At 42.3% G+C, this 19,087-nt stretch overlaps 3 protein-coding genes across 4 annotated transcripts; 1 reads left to right on the top strand and 2 right to left on the bottom strand.

Moving 5' to 3' along the window:
- Nucleotides 1–1,642: 1,642 nt before the first annotated feature.
- On the bottom strand, nt 1,643–4,151 carry eif3g (eukaryotic translation initiation factor 3, subunit G). Its single transcript, XM_028987513.1, has 10 exons — nt 4,039–4,151; nt 3,909–3,955; nt 3,424–3,512; nt 2,929–2,988; nt 2,740–2,844; nt 2,442–2,631; nt 2,255–2,362; nt 2,030–2,166; nt 1,826–1,932; nt 1,643–1,738 (listed from the first exon to the last, which is right to left on the bottom strand). Exons 1-10 carry the CDS (start codon nt 4,059–4,061, stop codon nt 1,723–1,725), a joined length of 882 nt encoding a protein of 293 aa, XP_028843346.1. The 5' UTR covers nt 4,062–4,151; the 3' UTR covers nt 1,643–1,722.
- Nucleotides 4,152–4,221: 70 nt separating this feature from the next.
- LOC114793842 (suppressor of SWI4 1 homolog) lies at nt 4,222–11,214 on the bottom strand. The gene is made up of 13 exons (XM_028985971.1): nt 11,008–11,214; nt 10,640–10,810; nt 10,470–10,571; nt 10,009–10,059; nt 9,659–9,829; nt 9,396–9,472; nt 9,093–9,200; nt 8,774–8,897; nt 8,619–8,697; nt 8,399–8,528; nt 7,701–7,870; nt 7,192–7,620; nt 4,222–5,714 (listed from the first exon to the last, which is right to left on the bottom strand). Exons 1-13 carry the CDS (start codon nt 11,020–11,022, stop codon nt 4,756–4,758), a joined length of 2,586 nt encoding a protein of 861 aa, XP_028841804.1. The 5' UTR covers nt 11,023–11,214; the 3' UTR covers nt 4,222–4,755.
- Nucleotides 11,215–12,859: 1,645 nt separating this feature from the next.
- dsn1 (DSN1 component of MIS12 kinetochore complex) lies at nt 12,860–16,569 on the top strand. Of its 2 annotated transcripts, none has more exons than XM_028987436.1 (11): nt 12,860–12,962; nt 13,358–13,385; nt 13,486–13,735; nt 13,980–14,053; nt 14,145–14,217; nt 14,386–14,461; nt 14,535–14,585; nt 14,671–14,742; nt 14,816–14,963; nt 16,055–16,097; nt 16,181–16,569. In XM_028987436.1, the coding sequence occupies exons 1-11, from the start codon at nt 12,925–12,927 to the stop codon at nt 16,261–16,263; spliced, it is 936 nt and encodes a 311-aa protein (XP_028843269.1). In that variant the 5' UTR covers nt 12,860–12,924; the 3' UTR covers nt 16,264–16,569. The 2 variants fall into 2 exon arrangements, with proteins under 2 accessions (XP_028843269.1, XP_028843268.1); XM_028987435.1 differs by having other exon boundaries at nt 16,010–16,097.
- Nucleotides 16,570–19,087: the final 2,518 nt, after the last annotated feature.

The raw sequence follows: 19,087 nt of genomic DNA, 5'->3' as shown, positions 1-19,087 counted from the left end.
TTGTCATTTGTGATACCAAGTGTACACCAGTATTTATTTTTACATTTCACAGGGTTGTCTCCCAAACTAGTGCTGCAACAACGCATCGATTACAAAGAGTTTGCAACGAATATCATCGATTAGTGTTGCGGAGACAAGGATGCATGGTCCTTAGCCTAGCAGTTAAGGAAGCGGCCTCGTAATCAGAAAGTTGCTGGTTTGAATCCCATTAAAAAAATCGGGGAGCAGTGTGTGGGTACTGCTTTGCTGGCACCTTTCATGGCTGCCCACTGCTCACCAAGGGTGATTGTTAAAAGCAGAGGACACATTTCGTTATGTCATCGTGTGCTGCAGTTTCACAATGACAAACACTTCACTTCTTACCTCTGTATGGTGTTGCCACATCAACACCATCTGAGCGGCTGTTTTCTGCAGCAGGCAACATGGCCTCAAAGAGCGAGCCTGAGCCAGGATCATGTGGACATTTTTGCATTGAACAAAGGGAGTGAGAGAGTGTGTTTGTGTGTGTGTGTGTGTGTGTGTGTGTCTGCAGTGTACAAGTTCTGACATTCAAGCAAATCCTGTTAAGATTAAGGAAGAAAAAAAAAAAAAACACTTATCAATAATCAGTAATCAATTCTTTTGTTCTGGCAGCTCAGGTGGCACTTTATTTAAAAAGGATGTGTGTGTGGTTTTTGTAATAAAAAATGGACTAAAAGCTCTAAAGATGTTAGGGTTGGAAATGTACTGCATATTTTGGTACTCCAAACACACCTCAGTTCTTACTCAAAGCCACACCCACCCTGTACAACAGTGCTGCTCTCTTTTAAGTCTAATTTTGGTATGGCAATAATAATTTATGGACTGCATATTTGTAGTTCTTTGTCCAGTGTCAAAGTCGTTACAACACGAGGCAACATAACAGCCCTAACATTTCCCATTTTTGTCAAAGAGTTCCTATATACTACTATATTTAACACAGTTAAACAAAAATAACCAAATTTCAAACAGGTACATTTTCATTACTAATGATAGAATTGTATGTATTTAAGTTCACTTTGAAATTTAAGACTTTATTAGTAATTGTTTTTATTGATATGTAATTAAGTGCCAATTATATCGCAATATTGATCTCTGTAATTGTAATGACCTTTTTCCCCCAAATCATGCAGCCCTTGTTTATGAATAAATTGCAGCACTAGCAAAGAAATAGAGATGCACTGTTTTAAAAACAAAACTACGTGCATAACATAAAAAAGCCAAAAACCTCAAGAGGACAAGCTTTTTAGGTTAACATTAACAACCCATTGATATAATTTCAGAGAAAATATTTCTTCATTGTTCAGTGGCCGACTACTTTTTAAGTTGTAAAAGCTGTACACTACAGATTTAACTTACTCAAACTGGGGCACTTCCAGCCGTGGTTAATGTACTTTTTACATTTATCAAATGAGGTGTGTTAGTTAGATGCCTGCTTGAATGTGTGATATACTATACTGTGCTGTGCTAAAATTGCTTGTTTTATCCAAACCCTACCCTAAATGTCAAGGCCAGCAGACGTTCGTATTGCAAAATGTTCAGACCGGATGTTTGGGCCCCTTTTTTGGCAACAGTGACAACTTCAATACTACCATGACTCAACACATGCAACACAGGCACCAGCGGATTTCATCATAGCTTTATTCATACAACCTCCAGGAAAACGCTGATCCTCTTCTTGGAATTAATATGGATTTTTCTTAATTAGTTGTTAGATGGCCTGCAGAACGTAAACCAAGGGAATAAATATCAAAAATTGTGTTTGTGAGTGTGTGTGTGTGTGTGTGTGTGTGTCTTTAGCACTTACTTAGCCCATTCAACATTGAGGATGAGATGATCATAACCAAAACCAGAAACTCCTGTAATAGCTCTGGCTGCATCCTCACGACGATGGAAACTGATGAAGGCAAAGCCCTGAAAACATACAAAAAAGGAAGAAAATGATTGAAATAAAAAGTATGAAATCTTCGGGAAGTAGTTAGATTTTTAAATGTCTCACTATACTTCTCACCTTTGACTGGCCAGTGTTCTTATCCTTGGCCAGATAAATCCTTGAAATAGAGCCAAAGGGCCTGAACAGCTCTTGAAGGTCTGTTTCCCTTGTGTCCTCAGACAGATTGGTCACACGGATTGTGGCATTATCATCGGCTGGACAATCAATCAATTAATTAATTAAACAAACATGTTGGGGGAAAAAAAAAAAAAAAACATGGTGGCTGATGTGGTTTATAAGCACCTCTACGATTAGGCTGCATGGACTCTCCTCTTCGGGTGCCACCATCCCGCAGACTGGGGGGAACATACTTCCCGGTCTTACTCTGTATTGGCGTTGCAGGCTCAGGCTCTGATAAAACAGAAACAATAACTGCTTCAGCAAAACATCAGAAAAAAAAATTTATTCTATAAATAAATTGCAGATTTACCAGCAGTTTTCTCCTTCTCTCCTGTGGACAGACCCAGCTGCTCAGCCAGCTCCTTCTGCATAGGACCAAGTGTGTCCTTGTATGGACATCGAGTGGTCCAGTGATCCCCTTTACAAATTCGGCAGGAGACTATCTTCTGCCCCTTCAGCTTGTTCATAGGATCCTCGTCCTGGTCTTGAGCATTAAGGTCCTGAGAAAAAAATGAGGTGTGAAAGTAACAGAGTTAATATTAATTAACTACTTAATATTAATTCACCATGTTTCCTTCAGAATGCAACAATAATAAGAGCCCGGTTACCTCTTTACTAGAAATAAAAGTCATGAAGACATCATCGCTCACTGTCGTGGTGGCTACGTTGGGCCCTGGCGCATCAAACTCAGAGTTACCAAACTTCTTCCAATTCTGGTAAAAAAGGAAAACGCACAGGTTACCATCAACTCAATACAAACAAACCTTAACTCACCAAGCAGTACTCATAAAACATACTTTTCTCCTAGCCACAGCTTTAGACGCCTTCCGTGTCTCAATTTTGAAGGTGCGCACAATCTAGAAAGGGGTAACACAAAAATGAAAGTTTGACAGTCTACATAAAATAGATCATTGTGCTGATGTGTCAACCAAATGCAGACAACAATGTTACTGACAAAGACTATCCAATGTTTTTGTTTTGCATCTGTGGTTTGTCATAGCACTTATACACTGCTCAAAATAATTACGGGAACACAATGTAACTCCAAGTCAATCATACATTTAGGAAGTAACACTGATTGACAATCAATTTCACAAGCTGTTGTGCAACTGCAATAGGCAATAGATGGAAATTATAGGCAATTCACAAGACGTCCTCAATAAAGGCGTGGTTCTGCAGATGGGGACCACAGACCACTTCTCAGTTCCTACACTTTCTGGCTGATGTTTGACAACTGTATAATTGTACTTAAACCCAGTAAAGTCACACAAAAAAAATCTACTAGAATTTACCTTGACCTTCTTGCCATCCTCATCAATCTTGTACTCCGTGACAGTTTTGATGCTGCCTTTGATGGTTTCTTTTGGCGAAGGAAGAGTGCCTATGAAGGACAAACGTTACTGACGCCCACAGCGTATTCATATCGACTGCTTGTAGTCACGCATTAAAGAAAAAATGTCCAAAAAGTTGACAGGCGTGTGAAAATCAGGGCATATGGATATTACAGATAAAATAAACGTGGCTAATGATAATCAGAGTGTCGCTATGTATTCACGCAGGGTTCGGGTTAGCTACTTAGCTACGCTTAACAGGAAGTAAAAGCCACACGCTGCTCACAATAAAATCAATAATTACACAATAGAAACCGACAACAGTATGAAGAATAGAAGAGCAACTGTAGTGTAATTAAAATTGAAAATGTAAAGCGGTTGTATGACGCGCCAACACGTGTGTGAGTGTGTGTGTTAGCTAATGCTAGCTTGTCGGGAAAACGCACCTTCATCTCCCTCCTCTTCAACCTGGTCGGCCCAGCTGGGCTTGGAACTGCGGAAAATAAAACCTCATTACCCGTCCGCCCAATAACAGCACACACATCCAGGCAAATAAGAAGAAAAAAAACAACTTACTCGTCGTACTCAATCGACGGCATCCTGTTAGCCTGAGCACCAACACTCCGAGACTCCGAGACCGAAACACCGCGAGACTTCAGCACAGCGACCCCTACAGCGCGGGAGAAACTCGGCGCGCACCCGCGCCTGGACTCGGCACAAAATGGTGGACACCCCGCGAGTTTCGAACTCTCAGCGAAATGGTTTTCTTTTTTGTTCTTTATTATTCAAGGATATTCAATGATAGTTCGATGAACAGACTTGTTCTCAGTTCGAACAACATAATGCAATATAGGTATTTACTGTAAAAATGGAACAGGACGTGTTTCAGAAAAAAATAAATGAGGGAAATGTACTACAGACGTGTGAACAGTGATAAAACAAAACGTGTGAAACCAGAATCATTATGTGTTCCATACGTGAAACGTGAAACATGCAAATAACCTTGCAAAAAATGCATCCGATGTGTTTTTGACACCACAAGCTCTCACATCTGCTTTTTCAAATAAAATAGTTTGTTTCTATGTCAAAAAAAAACAACAAAAATCTTAAAACTGAAATGAAGATGTAAGTATGCTGGACAGACAAGGCCCCATTACCAGCATGAGAAGCCGCACCTAGCCAACTTATATCAGGTCTTTCTGGTTGTTTTTACCAGAAAACGATCCCATGCAGAGAACGCTGGACCCGTGAATGAATTGCATGTGGCCCCTGGGGTCCTGACCAGTGCTCCTATTAGAGAGGGTCACAGTTGCTGTTCTCCCCCGTGCTCTTCCCACAACAAGCTAAGCGTATGCTGTCAATCAGCGATATGTACAGTAGAGGGTGGATGCACATGTTGAGGGTTGCCAGACCCTTGGACACCTGATACGCACGGTACAGCCCACAATTGTAAATGTTGTGCATCCTGATGTACATGAAACCAATTTGGAAGATGTGGTAGGGTACAAACGATACGACGTAAAGCAGAAGCACAGAAGCCACCATTATTGTCACCTTTCTCTTTTCGAGCGGTGTTATGTTACAGTTTTTGTAAATGACAGAGATTATGCTACAATAGGAGGCGAATGTCACCAACAGTGGTATCGCACAGCCCACGCCCGCCAGAAACAAGTTGTAGTGGAAATGGGACTGTGAATCTGTTGTATAATTGCAGTAGGCCTGGCACAGGGTTTTCCCCGAACCTGGACACGTGTCTGCGAACTTCAACACCGGAGACGACAACGCCATCACAATCGCCCAGATCAGGACACCGGCTATTTTGGCATGTCTAGGGCGCACATGGCTGCGGGTGAAGAAAGGATAAAGAATGGCCACACATCTGTTCACACTGATGCACATGACGAAGAAGATGCTCACGTAGAGGTTACAGGTGAAAAGAAAGCGCTCGATTTTGCAGAGGAAAGTCCCAAACGTCCAGTTTTTCTTATTGTAGTAGTAAACGACCAGCAGGGGCAGAGTGAAGATGTAGAGCAGGTCACTGATGACCAGGTTGCAGGAGAACACCACTCCGGTGTGCCAGTTTTTTCTCTCCTTCAGTAACAGCATCCAGAGGGCAAAGACGTTCCCGATCAGCGCCAAGCAGAACTCGATTCCATACATGGGGGGCAGGAGGGTGATCTGAAAATCCTCGCAGTCGCTGGTGTTGTGCATGTTGTCTTCTTTCACGCTCTTAACGGCAGGCGAACAAGAACAAGATCAGGGCCTTGAGTGTGTGTTCGGTCAGTAAATACCAAGCTGTTAAAAACTTAAGACAGATATCATGTTAGATGTAGCACAGCCATTAAATCGCTCCCTGGTTATTTTTTACGTTATTTATATTTATTGGGTTATTAGAATAGTTTTATTGATCGCTAAAAAAAGGTTTCTTTGTGATGATATGGAAAGGAGACACATGCCATTGCGCGCTATTGTGGTTTTAAGAAACCTTGAAGTTTCAGTGGACTCTGACTGAGGAGGTGAAAGGTCATCCCAATATCTTCAAAATTACCCCTTACTGCTGCATTACAACTAATCAAACATTTGTACTGGTTTAGGAAAAGTTACAAATTAATTCTTGTTTGGCTGTGAATGTGACAATGTGGTAAAAAAAAAGTTTACATTTCACTTAGTGTGGTTAAAATGGATCGAAGTGGCAACCCACTAAACAATCACATTTTTATTCGTAAAACATTTACTTGACATGGTAATTAAATAAATGGTTACTACATGGCATTAACGCACCAGCTCATTTACATTTCCAGCTCTTGGCTGCCGCCCACGTCCAGAGCGACTTGCAACGTGCTTTCAGGTTACCGCCAAAGACGACCAGTTCTGGTTCAGCTAGGACCCCCAACTATGAATACAATCAATCATTCTATCATAACCCAGATTACAAGAACAAGATTTACAAGTTAGCACTGGTATTGTCTAATAATGTTGATCTTAAGATGCCCTTTGGAAACACTCTGTGCTGTACTGAGCTCTGTAAATTCTATATTGAATGAAATCTAAGTTATTAAAATTCATGCCACATTTACTAATAATTTCTAATAATTAAAGTAAGAATTAACTTACAAACTGTTGTTACAGTAACTTAATTGCACTTAAACTCAGAAAAATGATATAGCTGCAATGTTCTCCTTGTTTAAAAAAACTCATGCAAATTACTTATGCTAAATAAGGCATTTTTAAAATTAGCATGGACTTCAGGCTTCTAACGCCATACTCACAGTTTCAGATGCAGATCAGTAACCACGTTGTAGAAAAATCCTGACACGCGTGGGTTGGCAACAGCGACAAGCTGCAGCTGAATAGCGCAACGTGCTTCGAACACATGCAACACTCGGACTTGTCAGCACAAGAACAAGCGGGTTCTGTACGTCAAAGACCCTCCCCCCCTTTCCTTCTCAGTTTCCTCAAACCTCAAGTTATTCACCAGGGGAAATACAAAGTAATAAATTTGCTTTTGTAGCAGTTCAAACATTGGACACAACAGATGGTCTTTTAATGAACAGATTATGCATATTAGAAAAACAAATATGGACATTTTTCAAGGCACAGGAAGAGCAGATCAGACCTCGAAACTTGTATAGATTTTCATTTGTGGTTAATCACGCAGAGCCACAGCACCACCAAGCGGCCCTGTCGCAGCACTGCAGCAGTTCTTCAGTCGGCGACCGGGTCAGGTCCTTCCTTTCTTCTGTTTAGAACCCTGCTTCCCACCCTTCTTTGCACGCTCATTGAAGTTTTGCGACTTTGTTTTCTGCCCTTTGAAATTCAGGCCGCCCTTCATCTTCCCCCCCGCGTATTTCTTTCCCCCTTCGCCAGTCCTCCTGCCCATCTTCTGTCCACCGAAAGGCCTTGCCTTTGACACCTTCCCCCCGAATCGCTTAACCCCTTCCCCCATTGCCCTTTTTCCAGGGAATCTTTTCAGCCCTTCACCTTTTTTCTGGCCCCTAGTGTCTGACTTGCCAGGAGGTTTCGGGCTGGGCTTCCTTTGTTTGCCATCCTTGAATGAGCCCTTCGCACTGGAGTCTCTTCCTGTGGACAGTTTCTGCTTTTTGAATGGTCTGGGTGGCCTGCCAGGGGTCCGCTTTCTTTTAGCACCGGGGAACATATCTGATAAAACAGGTGGGACATCATCAATAAAAGCACGAGGAGCAACGTGAAGATGCGTCAATCCACCAAGAAACCCCTACCTTCGTCTGGCTCCTCGCCTACAGCTTGTCTGTAATACTCTGCCTCGTCTTCCGACTCTTCAGCTGCTGCTGCTTGGTCCTCTTGCATCCCAGGATCCTCTACTTCACTGTCATCTGTTCCTCCGGTTTCCTGCTGCCGTTTCCTCTTTATGCCTTCCAGGCTCTTTTTCCTGCAACAACCATAACGAACCAGAAGAAGTCAAGATACAGCTTAAAAGTGATTTAACACGGACTTCCACATTATAGCAGATGAGGTGCTCTCTAAATAGAGAAGTCATGAGAGGAATTTTCAAAACACAGACTGATGGAACTGTCTAGAACAGGGCTTTCAAAATGGAGGCCTAGCAGATAAGGAAACGGACCAGCTTTCGGAAGGTTGCCGGCTCGAGTCCCAAAGTACACACTGCTACTCGGGCGCCTGTCATGGCTGCCCACTGCTCACCAAGGGTGATGGTTGAAGCAGAGGACACAGTGTTTCACAATGACAATCACTTGTCTGCCCCGGTCCTGATGCAGATCGACTCTCCACCAAACAGAGTAACAGAGCAGACTGGTCCAAGCTCCTGTGGTTCCTTTATTATCTTATTTTGTATTACATAAAAGCAGCCATGTTTGGTACGTATAATGTTCCCGTCTCATGTAAGAGCGAAAATCGACGTTTACCCAGGCTTGGCAGAACTGTAAACTGTAAGTCTCACCTGTTCTCCTCTCGCATTGTTTTCTTCTGGGCAACGTTTTCCTCCTGCTGTTTCTTTCGCTCTGCTTTCGCCTTCAGCTGAGCTTCCTTCCTCTTCAGCATTTCTTGAAGCTCCTCTTCTGTTCTGGAGACTGCAGGAACATGCACAGTAGTTAATAATAAAAATTAAAAAAAACAAACTAACCTGACCTTGGATACACACACATGAAGATGGGACTCACTGATAGAATGATACAACACATTCCCCTGTCCAATGCCCTCCACAATCTTCACCAACTGTAGGGTCATCCTGGGTCCAATCTGAAAAAACAATAAAGTCAGTCTACATGAAGTCAAAATTAGGGATAACGCATCAATTTGAGCATGCAATGGCTACCTCTGTAAGGCGAACAGCACTCTGCTCGGACTCAATGTTGCCTCGCCCAGAGTACGCCTGGGGTAACTCTGTGGTGTTGTGGTCCCCATCTTGCTCTGCCTCACTCTCTGACAGGTTAGCTCCTCTGAGGAAAAATGACCCAAAGGTGAGAACTCCACTGCCTGATCAACCCCTCACCCGACCTTAACAGCGTGTGGTCACATGATGCATCAGAGCGTTTACTTTGAAAGCTCACAGATTAAATCACTTTGAAAACGTTTCATCCCCTGCATCCAAGCTCACAAAGACCTCCAGCACCACCCAACTGGACACCACTCACTTCATAAGGAGCTCGCTGATGTCTTCAAACTTGTTCATGTTGGGACATTTCTCTTGCAGGAGCTTCTTCACCCCACGACTCATTCCCACTGGGACCACCTTCAGGCTGCTGCAATCGTGGGACAGCGGTATGAACAGAAAGACAAACAGGCCCGCATGACGGCGGTTCTAAAGCCTGGGCGCTACATCAGTGCGTTTACTTTGAAAAAACATCACTGCCAGTCATGCTCTAGTCTGTCATCATCTGCACCATCCCGTATAATAAATGAAGACATAACATGTTATTTTAATAATGTTCACTTACTAGTGACGAAGCTCAACTTCTTGTGAAGCCGGATCGTAGTTTAAAAGCACACATCTCTTTATAGAATTCAGGTTAACCTGAAAAAAGGCAAAAGACATCACACTCACTAATACAAGAATATTCAATATCTGCCATCATTATCACAGCAGATCAGAGAATAATTATATCACAGATCAGCAATGACCTCAACAGACTATACACTCATCAATTACAGAGGAAACACACACTTTAATGGTTCCATTCGAATGGAGGGAACCCCGTACCTTGTGCACCTTAATGGATGGGAACATGTTCTGAAACATAGAGGCCATCAACTTGATGTGCATTCCCTCCACGCCAAAGTTGTTCAACACAAGCAGCGGGTGGTGCTTGAACTGCTGTTCATGCATTCTATGCTTTTTCAAAGACGAAATGACATCTTTGACGAGGGAGTACTGAAAAAAAAATTGTTTTTTTTTTGGGTTGGGAGGAAAAAGCATGAATCAACAATAATAGATTTAACACATCAGCACAATTGCTAAAAAGACATCATATTAGTGTCAAAATACTAAAATGTCATCCTTTGTGCAGAATACTTGTGTTGTAATTATAAAAATAATAATATGAACCTCACCTTAAGCACACGGAAATGAAGAGTGGGGCCTTTAGGAAGCCGAGCAACCCTCTGAGAATAAATCATATGGACGGTTATGCATGGTCCACAGATGCAAGCACTAATGTACAAGCTGGGCCATTTATATAGATACACCTTAATAAAATGGGAATGGTTGGTGATATTAACGTCCTGTTTGTGGCACCTTAGTATATGTGAGGGGGCAAACTTTAAGATGGGTGGTGACCATAGTGACAATTTTAAAGTCGGCCATCGGATCCAATTTTTGTTTTTTCAATAGGAAGAGGGTCATGTGCTTGGTTTTAATGTAACTTTATTCTTTCATGAGTTATTTACAAGTTTCTGACAAATGTGTTCAATGTCACCAACCATTCCCACTTTATTAAGGTGTAGCCATATAAATGGCCCACCCTGTACTGTGTCTGTCTGAAGGAGATGGGCGAAGTTCTGCAGATACGTACCAAATTCACCCCGGTGTCGGTTCTGGTGAAGATCATGAAGTGTGTAACGCCAAGGGGTCCCGCCACAGTCACAAAGTCCTTCAGAACGTTCTTCTTCCGCACCTGTCAAACAACAGCGCACTTTTAGACCACGGCCAAACATCTAAGAACATGTGGAGGACGCCACAGACCTTCAGGGACTCTGCGGTGAACGGCGCCATGACGCGCCGCATGTCAACGGCGAGCTGGCCGACGTTCTTCCCGATCTGGCCGCGGTGAAAGATGAAACTGTGCGGAACCGTCGCGAACTCGTCCTCGGCTTGCTGTGCGGCGCCATGGCGAGACTTCTTCTGGTTTTTGGTCTTTAGAAGGGGAAAAAAAAAAAAAAAAAAAAGAAACACGTGGTGCAGACCGAGAGAATGTTTGCTAAACCAATTTAACACTGTATGTGGTCATATTTTACTTCTTCATTATTTGCCAAATCTTATTTAGAAGTCACATATCGAATTTGTCAATTAACGACAGAGACGAAACGTCTACCACAGAAAACGTGTGTTACCTTAGTTTTCCCCATGTCCCCGCGAACAGGAAGAAATGTCGATTACGGAAACGTTTATTCCCACGCAGAAACGATACACGTAACTAAACATTACACGCGGAAAGCCCACGCATTCTTCTGGACAGCGTTCCACCCCGAGACAACCCGCGTCCAGTCTCTCGTCTGTGGCGGAGCCGCAACGCCGCACGCACAACGTGCGCGGCGAGTGTTACAGTCAAACCAGTCCGGAGAAAACGAGTCGTGAGATCAGTTCCGTGCTCATCCATATGAAAATTAATTATAACAGTCTAATTAAACCACTATGATGCGTTCATGGAATATTCAGCAAGCCCTTGACTGTATAGCAATGAAGGACTTTATGAAGTACTTTGCCCAAGCGAATAGCATCTCTTTTAAATCAACTTGTGTGTTCCCTTAATCTAAATAGCATTAAATTCCAATTTTATTTGTCACATTTGTCACATTTATTTGTCATACACGATATAATATGCAGTGAAATGTTTTAGAAATTATGAAATGTTTATTAACTGTTCAGGGAAGACTGTCAAGGGAGGTTTTATGATAATAGACATCAGTTCCAGACCGTGGATACTTTTGTCTTCACCACAAATGTGCAATAAATGTAAAGGTTATACATGTACTTTTTTACATTGTGTATTGTAATTTGTTACTTGAGGTCCACAAGTGGCCAGAATTAAATGACTTGTCTTGTATTAATTCATATACAAGCTGGAACAGTCAGGTCTGTCCATTTTCCACGACTTCACACAAATTTTTCCTACTAAATATTTTTCATCTGATATAGTGGTTCTCAACTCTCATATTTTAGCCATTTCAGTGATCTGTATATTTGCTTGAGGCAGCAATGATTGAGCCTTCTGAAATTAGACATATTATATTGGGCATCTGCCGAGGTGCCACTGAGTGTGCTGTGCTTCTGTGTATCACAAGTGACAATCACTTCACTTTCATTTCATTTTTCATTTATATTAGACACAGAAGGAAATGAGATGGAATTCATTAAAATAATTAAAATGTTGCCATCTGAAACAGATTAATCACTGAAGTAATTTGACACAATAGATATTAGCAGGCAGTAATAGTACAGAGGGTGGAACTTTCCATTATTTGTCAGTGTTTCTTCAAGAAGTTAGTGTTTGTAAACAAGTTCAGTTGTATCTACAAGCGACCTTCTGTGTTGCAGAAACAGATTTGACAGATTTGGGGGGAATGTGACACTCATATATTAAATTTTTTTTCTTCTTCAGAATTCTACACACAACACCCCATAATGAAAACATAAAAAAAATGTTTACTTGAGGTTTTTGCAAATATATTAAAACAAAAAAAATATAGTAATCCCACATATATAAGTATTCGCAGCCTTTGCTCAATACTTTGTCGATGTGCCTTTTGCAGTAAAAAATCAGTTTGAATAAGTTTGGTACACCAATCCTTGTCCAGTTTGGCCCGTTCCTCTTTGCAGCACTTCTCAAGCTCCATCAGGTTGGATGGGAAGCGTTGGTGAACAGACATTTTGATGTTCAATCGGATTCAGGTCTGGGCTCTGGGCTCTATGCATATCTTTACATTCATCCATTTTCAATGTGGTGATAAAAGGCTCAAATGAAAAGGTTGGGTGGTGCTGTGCTGCAATGATAACTGTTTAGAATGATAACTGTCCCTAATCCCGACATAAAATTCTAGTCGTGAAACTGACGTTGTGAAAATGTGAAATATCATTTGTTGGCCCGGCGGCGGCAGTGTAGCCTGCAAAGTTCCGGTTTCGTTGACGTAGCGCACGCCAGCTTGTTCAACAGTGGACTTCATTTCCCGTCATGCACTCCGAACGTCACGTGGGGCGGGGCCCTGGTGCCTTGGGCCGCCGCGCGGGCGAAATTTGAAAGGACGTGTAAAATGGCGGAACTGCAGTCGGAACCGTCAGCTGCGGCCAGGTCTGTACCGATCCGGCTCAAACTTAAAAACCTGCGCAAATGTCTGGGGTCGCTAACACGGCTCTGCTGGTCTCACAGTTCTCATTCTGAACGTGATATTTTGGATACATTACGGCACGTTATCAAGTTTCACGTGTTCTCACATACAGATCTAATGCAACGCTATTTCCCCGTAATCATTTTTTTGACTCACAGCAAAGTTATCTTTATATACCAAGCGCAATTAAATTCAAATTAGAATAGAAAAGTGAAAAATAGTAACAAACTTGGTATACTCAAGTTTAAAAGCCACGAATCTGCTGTGCAAGTGTAAAGATAGATAGCTCTGGATAAGGGCGTCTGATAAATACTGTAAATGTAGATCAAATGTTCATTACATACGTTGTCTTTTGCAGTAACAACTATGATGACTCACTGAATAAGGTAAGCATTTTTAAATGTTTAACCTCTTTCAAAAAGAACGCTCTGAAGCTGAATTGGAGTTTGTAATTAAGTGTTTTTTTCTTTTAATCTTTTTCAACAGTCCCTGTCCGAAAGGTACCAGCAGGGAACCAAAAGAAGATTGTCTGGAGGCGCAAGCCCCGAGCCACCCCAGAAATCGCCTCGTTCGTCTGCTGCCTCTGAGGACTGCCAGGCGGTGAGTTTCACTGCAGAGGGGACGGTGGAGGTGGCTGATCCAGATGCAGTTCCAGATGTGCTTCCACAAAAGAAGTCTTGGAGAAGGTCAACTCGGGGCAGACGCTCCCTGCCTCCTTTGCCCAGCAGAACACAAAGTGAGTTCTTTAAGTGTTCTGATGTTATGAACCATGCTATTATCAGTTTAGATGTGATGTTACCTCAAAAACAATCGTTCTCAAGTTTAAGGTATTGGTTTGCTAGTTGTCGGATGTCAGTAATATTTGATATACCTATATTTTAGGAATACAAATAGCGGGTAAGGAAACTGCACATTTGCTGCAGTGTTTCACAATGACAATCACTTCACTTTCATTTGCTATGTTTTTTTTTCCCTCACAGATTTATGTAGAGATATTTGTCTGTCCTTACCTGAAGACGAGAGGCTTGAGAAACTAATGGAAGCATCTATGGAGGTAAAATCATGTTCTTTTATAAGCATGTTAAAAAAAAAAAAAAAAAAAAAATCTGAAAAAAATCATCTCATGTTTTTATTTATATGGGCAGTTCGCTGTTCAGGAAATGAGGAAAACACTGCATGATGTACCTGGTGCGAATCTGGACATATTCCAAACCAGCGGTAAGTATTTTGTCTATTGGCCCTCTTGGAAGCCACTTTTAGGTTAAAAAAACAAAACGTACATCAGTGCCCATGTCACTGATCTCATAATACTTTGCAGGTATATTAACGACTGCCTATTGTTATCTTGCGTACATTTACCTGTCTACCGTAATTTTTTGTTCACAGTTGAATCATTACATGAGGAGTGGGGTAGTCTAGCGCAAATCATAAAAAATGAATGTCAGAAATCCAATACCACCAGGTAAGGTTCACTTTTACCTCTCCCTCCCCCCTTATCTGTCCTGCAGATAAATGTTGTATTTTTTTATGTATAGTGACCCTGCAGTTCAGAAAGCTATTAAGATCACAAAGAATGCTATGAGCAGGTAAGCAGCTTTTTTGCCATCATTATTGTAAGTACATAAGTGGTACCCATTTTTAAAAAATTTATTCATATACATTTTCCTGTAGTTTGCAAGCTGAGAGTTCATCATGGGAGTCTTTGCTTAATAAACACCGTTGTAAGTCAGAAGAATTGGAGAAGTGAGTGTCCATGCATTGGCACAGATCCATATGAGAACATTATGTTGTGTCTCAAGTCTGCGTTGTGTTACAGGCGTGTGGAGCAGGCCCGGAAACATGGTGTGCCATTAGATCCTAAATATCTGGCCCATTCCACGCAGAGGGAGTTCATTCAGAACAAACCAGACTACCACAGTATCCTCTGCAGGCAGCAAAAAGTACTCCAGACCATGGAACTTGTGGTAGGAGACAACACTGATACTGATTTTTCTCAACCATTAAATGCCATGCAATGGTCTGCAAACCTACTGGTCTGTAGAGGGCATTCATTATGTGAAATGTGTGTGCATTTTCATTGTCATTTTCATTGATAGGACTGAGTTTAATCATCTTAATATCATAATGTAGCCGATTTGTGAAGTAATGCATGAGGTTGTGAATCAGAATCAGAATTGTATTTATTGGCCAAGTAAGTGCAAGCACATACAAGGAATTTGATTCCGGTAGATGGTGTCTCTCAAGTACAATGTTGGGGGAAAAAAATCAAAAACAACAATGTGCAAGGGTGTGGTGTTATTGTCCGAGTTGTGGATTGTTTGTGATTTTATAAATAACTATATCTACTTTTTATGAATAAATAGGCAAAAAACAAACTAAATCTTATATACAAGTGAACATAAAGTGCAGTGTGCAATGATTGAGGTGATTTACAGTATCAGCTGTTTAGGAGGGAGATGGCGAGGGGGAAGAAACTGTTCTTGTGTCGGCTGGTCCTGGTCTGCAGGCTTCTATAACGTCTGCCAGAGGGCAGCAGGTCAAAGAGCCTGTGACCAGGGTGTGAGGGGTCCGGTGATCCTTTCTGCGACATAGTAGTGCACAGATCTGTACACTGGTGCTGAAATCTGATAATATTAGAAGTGCTTTGTACTGTTGTTTAAAATTATGATTGAAAGTTCATGTATAGCTGTTTGGACAAAAAAAAAGATTTACAACCTGTAGTGAGCGATATTATTTATGTCATACCTCTCTGAAGTACAAGTTACCTAAGAAACATAGTTCAGGCAGAACTTAATCATGTAAACAGTATTATATGGTTGAAAGAAAGTTTGCTTGTCCAATGTCATTGGGAAAGTTTGTTTTTCTCCGCAGCAGGTAAGCGCTAGCTGTGATACAATTAAAACCGCTAATATTGCTAATGTAATTAAAACTGCTAACTGCTGACCTTTCTTTCATATTAAGGACTTGACTGTATTTCTTAGTTGCAAACATGTTTTATTCTCGCATGCAGATGGACACAAAGTGTAAGATAGTTCGAGACCTGCTCTCTTTTCAGGAACAATACGAGTTGCTGGTGAAAGAGGTCAGCACAAGACTAGGTAAGAAAATAAATATATCTGTGTGGATTTGCTGATTCTGGTGCTTTTAAATCATGTTTTTTCTGCTCTTTCTGTCTTATCAGCCTCAAATGCAGGATTTGACGATCTTCCTGATTCTCCGGTCCGCAAGCTTCTAAAAGGGCCTCGGTCCTCCAACACATCTTAGTCATTCAAGCCTGACTTCAGCAGTCTGAACGCTTCAGATCACATATTTAACAGTTTGTGTCTTAGTCCAATATGAATATACATATATTCATGATGCTGACCCAACTTAAATCTCATCTATATCTCACGGTTGCTTCTTGGAATAATTTTCTGTACAGATCATTGGCTAACAAACTCACACTGTAAATGTAAGTGCGATTAAATTCCACTAGATGGCAGCACAGTCATTAATTATGACTGCTAGAGTTCAGTTGTTATGTTTTTGATATTGTCAACGTGTATTTTGAATAGTTCTGTAATATTTCCTCATCCCTGTTAAGAAACAATAAAATTCACTGTATTTTGTATTTTGGAATGTGGTGTGGAATACCGAAGAGTTTTATGTGCCTTTCTGTACGGTTTTGCAAATGTAATAAATGTACAATGTCTCAGTCTTACCGGCGGCCTTTCTGAAGCACTGCGTCTCTCTTCCACGTCTGTATGTGTTCCCTGACCGTTTAGTGAGTGCCGCCCCTCCCCCCGTCGTTCGTACGGCCGGGGCAACCAGGCAGAACGCCGCTCCGACACCATGGCTGTGATTTACTCTTCCCCCTTTCTACTCATCCCCTGCTCTGTGTCTCTTCAGACCCTCTCCTTTATCTGCCTAACTCTGCCTTTTGTCACGTTAGCAGTCGGACGAGTGGTTGTGAGTTTTCCTGCAGCAGGAGAACTTGCAGACAGTAGAGCTACTTCCAAATCTCAGTATAGAATAAATACGTCTGAGCGTTTTTAGTATAAATAAACGCATTAAAGTGTGTGTTTGTGTGTATATAAAGACAAAAACTTCAGTACAACATATATACCACAAATAATGCTTTTTTTTTCTTCTTCTTTTTAGTTTTAGATCTACCTTCACTGTTTGTACTGTGTTTCTATGTACATTACGTGTGTGATTGGGTTAGGGCCCCAGATGAGAATGAAGGATGAGGTGAGGGAGAAAAGTGGGGTTAAGTCTTAAGCAATAGAGGTACTGGGGGTGGTGCATGGTGAGAGATCGATTCTTATTTAGATGAAAATGAGCCCGAACGCTTGTGGGCTGGAAACAGCATCTGCTTCAAACCAGCTCAGAAGCGGCACCCCTTCAGGCATGGCTCAGGCGATATGTCGTCCTTGGAAGTATGTCAGTATCACCGGTATAAAACAGCTTTAATGCATTAAATTTGACCCTGGAAGCCTTACATGGAATGTAACACGCTGAACGTGCAGAGAAATAAGAAACTAGAGGCTTGTTCTTCGGATGGTTCTGCAGGTTCAGTGTGCTGCTCGCTCCTCCCGTAGTCTTAACTCGCACTTCAGATTGATTAGTTTCAGATTGTAGTCGAGGGATGTGTCGAGCGTCAGCATAAACCCCAGCCAGATTTGTACCACTCCCCTCAACGCAGACCCATCATCTCATGGTGGGACAGTGTGCCTGTCTGTGCCACTTCCCACTGTGGGTTCGGCAGGTCATCTGTCTCGGTGGCGGTCTCGCTCATCTCAGTGATAAAATGCCGCCAAATCGGCCACGTTGGCAGAAAGAAACTAGGCTCGCTTGGTTTTTAATCTAGTCTGTCCACACAGACTGAACGTTGGTCTGATGTTTGGGGGTAGTATGTGAAGTGTGAATATAATTTATAAGTAATGCTTTATGCCGGTTCACGTTGGTTTGAAAGTACAGCCTTCTGAAGGGGAAAAAAAAGTGCTCCTGATTATTGGCCACAAACTAAGAAGGTATTGCAAACGTATGTAAATTTCTCCAGACTTTATACAGATAATTGCCAAAATGAGCTCTCAATGTCACAGCAATTGTAGAAAAGGTTTTTCTCTGGTCATTGCATTAATTCTAATGCCCTTATATTTACATTTCCATCTGTGTTGGGCTTAAAAGGCCTTTGAAAGTGAAAGTGAAGTGATTGTCATTGTGAAACAACGCAGCACACGGTGACACGACGAAATGTGTCCTCTGCTTTTAACCATCACCCTTGGTGAGCAGTGGGCAGCCATGAAAGGCGCCCGGGGAGCAGTGTGTGGGGATGGCGCTTTGCCCAGTGGCACCGTGGCGCGTCAGGATTCGAACCGGCAACCTTCTGATTACGGGGCCACTTCCTTACCCTCTCGATGCAATAGTATCTATATTTAAGACACCTAGAGGTCTTGGTAATGTCAAGTGCTAAAAATAGACTAGTGTGTATTCACAATTTACTGTACATAATTCCTTTTTCTCTGCCAAACCACAGACGTCATCGGGAACTCCTTTTTTAAAAAAATTTCCCAGTGGCATACACAGAGATATTTACTGCAATTATCGGAGGGCCTTGTCCAGAGCGACTTACAGCCAGTATTTACAGGGTCAGCCCCCCCGGAGACACTCAGGGTCAAGAGTCGTGCTCGGGAACACCATGGTGGTAAGTGGGGTTCACAGGTGAGTGTGTTCCCCAGTTGGCTGCTACCACCCTCTGCGTGAAGGTGCTAGCATTATAACTCCATGATAAAATGGATGGCGCCAAGTAAAGGATGTTCATGCGCTGACTCTCCTCTGTCCTGGTGGCGAGGAGTAGATGCCCACGTTACGCTGCTTATCGCGTTATCGACGCCACGAGGCCGCCGGATTTAGGGCGAAGGCGACCGCGTCGTTCATCAAACGCGGCCCCCCTGGAGGCTCGAACTCGGTACGGCAGCCTCCTCGTGGACGATGACGTAGTGGCGAGCGTCGACTGCGCGAGACTACGGCGGTGTTGTTCCACGGCGCGGGGGGAGGAGGAAGAGGAGGAGGAGGAGGAGAGCCACTAGCAGGAGAGAGAGCGAGA

The sequence above is a fragment of the Denticeps clupeoides genome, chromosome 7 (genome assembly GCF_900700375.1).
Source record: "Denticeps clupeoides chromosome 7, fDenClu1.1, whole genome shotgun sequence".
NCBI classification, from domain to species: Eukaryota; Metazoa; Chordata; class Actinopteri; order Clupeiformes; family Denticipitidae; genus Denticeps; species Denticeps clupeoides.
The sequence above is the reverse complement of the archived record's forward strand: the minus strand, read 5'-3'. Positions and strand labels throughout refer to the sequence as shown.